The sequence below is a fragment of the Carlito syrichta genome, unplaced genomic scaffold (assembly GCF_000164805.1).
Source record: "Carlito syrichta isolate Samal-C Ts95f unplaced genomic scaffold, Tarsius_syrichta-2.0.1 Scaffold144552, whole genome shotgun sequence".
NCBI lineage: Eukaryota > Metazoa > Chordata > Mammalia > Primates > Tarsiidae > Carlito > Carlito syrichta.
The window spans coordinates 1661-5469 of NW_007088648.1; the positions used below are offsets into that span (position 1 = coordinate 1661).

At 62.0% G+C, this 3809-nt stretch overlaps 1 protein-coding gene across 1 annotated transcript in view; it reads left to right on the forward strand.

Moving 5' to 3' along the window:
* Nucleotides 1–165: 165 nt before the first annotated feature.
* EXOC3L4 (exocyst complex component 3 like 4) overlaps nucleotides 166–3809 on the forward strand; it is a gene marked incomplete at its 5' end in the record, with an annotated part of 5093 nt that continues 1449 nt past the window's right edge. Inside the window, 6 exons of the mRNA XM_008050352.1 lie at nucleotides 166–266; nucleotides 442–522; nucleotides 1838–1952; nucleotides 2446–2565; nucleotides 2644–2796; nucleotides 3396–3517. Coding sequence (XP_008048543.1) covers nucleotides 166–266; nucleotides 442–522; nucleotides 1838–1952; nucleotides 2446–2565; nucleotides 2644–2796; nucleotides 3396–3517 — 692 coding nt within the window. The remainder of the gene's footprint in view (nucleotides 267–441; nucleotides 523–1837; nucleotides 1953–2445; nucleotides 2566–2643; nucleotides 2797–3395; nucleotides 3518–3809) is intronic.

Sequence of the window (3809 nt, forward strand, 5' to 3'; positions counted from 1 at the left end):
AGAGCGCAGCGTCGGGTGCGCTGGTGGACCCGGCTGTGGGCGAGTTGGCCTCAGCTTTCTGATGAAAGACCGGGGTGGGCTGGACACGTCGAGGGGCCACCAGGTGGAGAGCTAGGGGTCCGGGTCGGGGCTGGGCCCGCGCTCAGCTCGTGGCCTCGCTCTCAGCTCGTGGCCGAGCACGTGAAGGCGGCCGGCGCCATCTCCGCGGAGCTGGAGGCCACCACCCTGCGGATCTGCGCGCGGGCGCTCGGCGTCTTCGTGCCCAGGTGCGGGCGCATTCTCGGCCGGGGTGGGGTCGGCGGCCCGCTGGGCGCTCGGAGTGCGGGACCTCTGCTTGCAGGTGGGAGGGCGGGCCGTCATCCCGGGCCTGAGAGGTGGGCGAACCCGGCGCCGGCGCGCGCCCGGGCAGGGTCTCCGAGCCCTCCGCGTACCCCGCCCCAGGTTTGAAAAGGCGTTTCTGGAGTCGGAGGCGGTGAGCGAGCCGCACTTGGGCGCCTACCTGAACGCCTGCGAGGAGCTCAGGTAGGTCTCTCCGGCTCCTGCGCAGGCTCGGGGAGGCCCGCAGGGGGCGCGCGAGCTCCGGGAAGCCGTGCGGAGTCGGCTAGGCGTGGGCGTGTGTGTCTGTCTGTCCAGACAGTCCGTCTGTCGGGCTCTCCCGGAGGCCTCCAGGGAACGTCCCCTTCCGCCCTACCGCTGCCGTCCCACCTTAGCCCAGCAGAGCTGAGGCCCTGGAGGGTTTGCAGGGAGAGTTTCCAAGCTGAGCCGAGCCAGAAGTTCCAGCTATCGTCCTCCCTGCTGCCCCAGGCTCCATTTCTTTCCTCCCTCATCCCAGCAAGCTGTCCTCCTTTGGGGGAAGCCCGGGAGAGCCCTCGGTGACACTGCACCCCGGGCTATGCTTGGGGCAGGCTCTGGATCCCTCTGCCCCCTCCTTGTGGGCAGGCAATGGCTGTGGGCCTCTTGTGCCTCAACCTCAGGTCCCGCTTCAGTGCCACCCCAAACCACCCCCATTGCAGAGTCACCAGGGGCTGAAGGGAGCCAGCACCCGAGGGGGAGTCTGGGCCGCCCTGTCTGGGTTCAGATACCTGCTCTGCCGCTTGCTGGCTGTGTGCCCTAGGACAAATCACTGTTGCCTCTGTGTCTCTTTCCTCATCTGTCATGCGGGATCAGGGTTAGCACCTGCTCCCTAGGGCCATGTGGGGACTCTGTGTCTGTGTTGGCTGTTTGTGAGCACGGGATGTGCCAGGCCCTGTGCTGGTGCCTCACTGGCCTGGCACATTTCATCCCAAGTGCAGTGTATGCATGTGCCAAGGGGCACTGTTTTTCCAACGTTGTCTTGTCCCTAATCTGGGTTAGGCTTGTCCTCAGCACTCGAGACCCTCAGGGGTTTCAGCCCTAGGAAGCATTCTCCATGCCCTGGCAGGCAGCCTCTGACTCACCCCTGAAAGAATTTCACCCTGCCTGCGGTGTCCTGAGACTGTGTGGACTGGGGAAAGCCTGGCCCTCGGTTTCAACCATCAAATGGGAGCATTGTCACCTTCAGAAAAGCAGTTATGAGGCTGGAAAGGGGGGTCTCTTCCAGGCATGACTGTGCTGTCCAATCACCGAAAGGGCTTGTCCCAGAACTGCAGGAGGGGACCTCTGCCATGGAGCCAGACCACAGCCACCCTGTTGACCTACCCCTCTAGGGTTGGCTTTGGTTCCATTCCTTCACTTGACTCTGCACCCAGGACTGCCCTTCACATTATAGTCTAAATGAATGGAGCTGGTGTAGCCCCCAGCCTGCATGGCTGTGTGCTGGCCCTTGCCCACCTCCTCACCTGTCCTGGCCCCTCCCCAGGACTAGCCTTCTGGCCAGGTTCCCGAGCACCCTAGAGGAGCTGGAGAAGCCCCTTGTAGCTGCCATCTGCAGCTTCCAGAAACGCCTGCTTCAGGGCTTGCAGCATGACATACAGGTGAATGGGATGGGCTCTTCTCTCCCCATTTTCCATACCCAGCAGAAGCCCCTTATCCCCTGGGGCCTGGAGACCCAGGCCACAGGGTTCATTTGCCCCAGGATCCATTTGAGAGATGCTTGTGTTGGGGAGTGGAGTGGGTACAGCTGGGGAACACCGTCCTTCTCACTTCAGTCTCAATCTCTTAGGGGTCAACACCCAAGCCCAGCATGGTGGGTCCAAGGACCCAGGCCTGGACCCCTAACCAGCCCCTCAAGGCTTCCTTGGGCCACACCCTAAGCAAGACCTGGCTAGACACTCCGATGCAAGCCCCACCCACTGGAGCTGGGAGAGGCATTCTAGGAAAGGCCTCTAGATAATATATTGTGATAGGAGAGGGGATGTCACCAGGACCCAGTCAGGAGGGGGATGGGGAGTGGTACCCTGGGCTTTGAAGGGAGTTAGATTGGTGGGGAGCACATGTTTTAAGACACGCACTGCCCTCCGTCCCCAGCCTCTCTTTAGGGTCGTGTGCACCAAGGACTGGCTGACACAGGACATGCTTCAACCCCTCATGGACAAGGTGGTGGCCTTTGCTGACCATCTCGGGCATGTGGCCCAGCCGCATGCACAGGTACCAGACGGGGAAGGTCCAGAAGGGTTGTGCCCAGGACTGGGGCCATTGACCCTGACCCTGACTCTGGCTGCCCAGGAGACCCTGCAGGAGGTACACCGGTTCGTGGTCCGTGAGTACCTGGCGCAGACCCTGAGGCCACGTGAGCGGTTCCGGGGTGAAGAACGTGTGAACAGCTCCCAGAAGATGAGCCTTGACGCCCAGGCCATGAGCAACACCTTCCAGGGCTTGGTAGGAATGAAGCCTGATGGCCACACTCGCCTCCACGGGAGCACCGCCCGTTCCCATTTTCACCCATCCTGTGGGAACCTGGGGGGGCGGTTGAGAGAGGTGACAGCCTCTCAGTCCCTGGGGTTGGGAGGGTTTTGGACCCAGCAGGTGGGGAGGAGCAGGGTGCCAGCCCAACTGGGGAGGACCAGGCTGGAGACCCCATTTTGCATGCAAGTTACATACATTTGCATGCAGTTTGCAGGTGAGGTGGGGGTCACAGGAGGGTCGAGGGTCACAGCCCCATCAGATGGGCAGCGGCTGTGGGAGGCATCCCTCCACCTTGGACCCGGAGCCCTTCCAGCTGAGAGATTTCTGCTGGGATCAGTGTGATCTAAGCAGCACTTCCTGGCTGGGCCTCAGGCTTCCCATCTGAGCAGAGACAGGAAAACACCTCTGCAGGACCATGTTACTGACGACTCCAGTGCCAGGCCCAGGCCCTTGACCTTTCGAGGGGAGGCCATCACAGGGGGAAGGGGTGGCTGCAGGAGGCTGGATGGTGCACTCAGAGAGGTCTCCTGGAGGAGGTGGCCCATCCTGGACACTCTTCTTTGTTTCTGTAGGGCTCTAAAGCCAAGTGGCTGGACCCAGCCATCCAATGCGTGGCTGACATCTTGGGGGAAACTTACAAGGATGACATCCGGAGGCATCTGGAGGCACTCATCCAGAGCTACCCTGACATCAGGTTTGTGTCCCATGTGCACCCCACTAGTTTCTGAGAGAGTGCACCCCACTCTCTCAGATGGAGAGCCACAGGGACCCAGGGATTTGGCATTGGCACCTGCCAGAATCACAGTGGCTGTGGGGGGGTGGCGAGGAGGGGAGGGGGCAGCACGGAGGGGAGGGGACAGCGGGTTTGTTCTGGGCCCAAGGGAGCCATGGCCCAGGCGGGGCTCAAACCAGTGTGGATCTGTGCGCAGGAGCCTGAGGACCAGGTTTGGGAGCTGGGCCTTGACTAGTGGTGGCAGGTGGCAGCT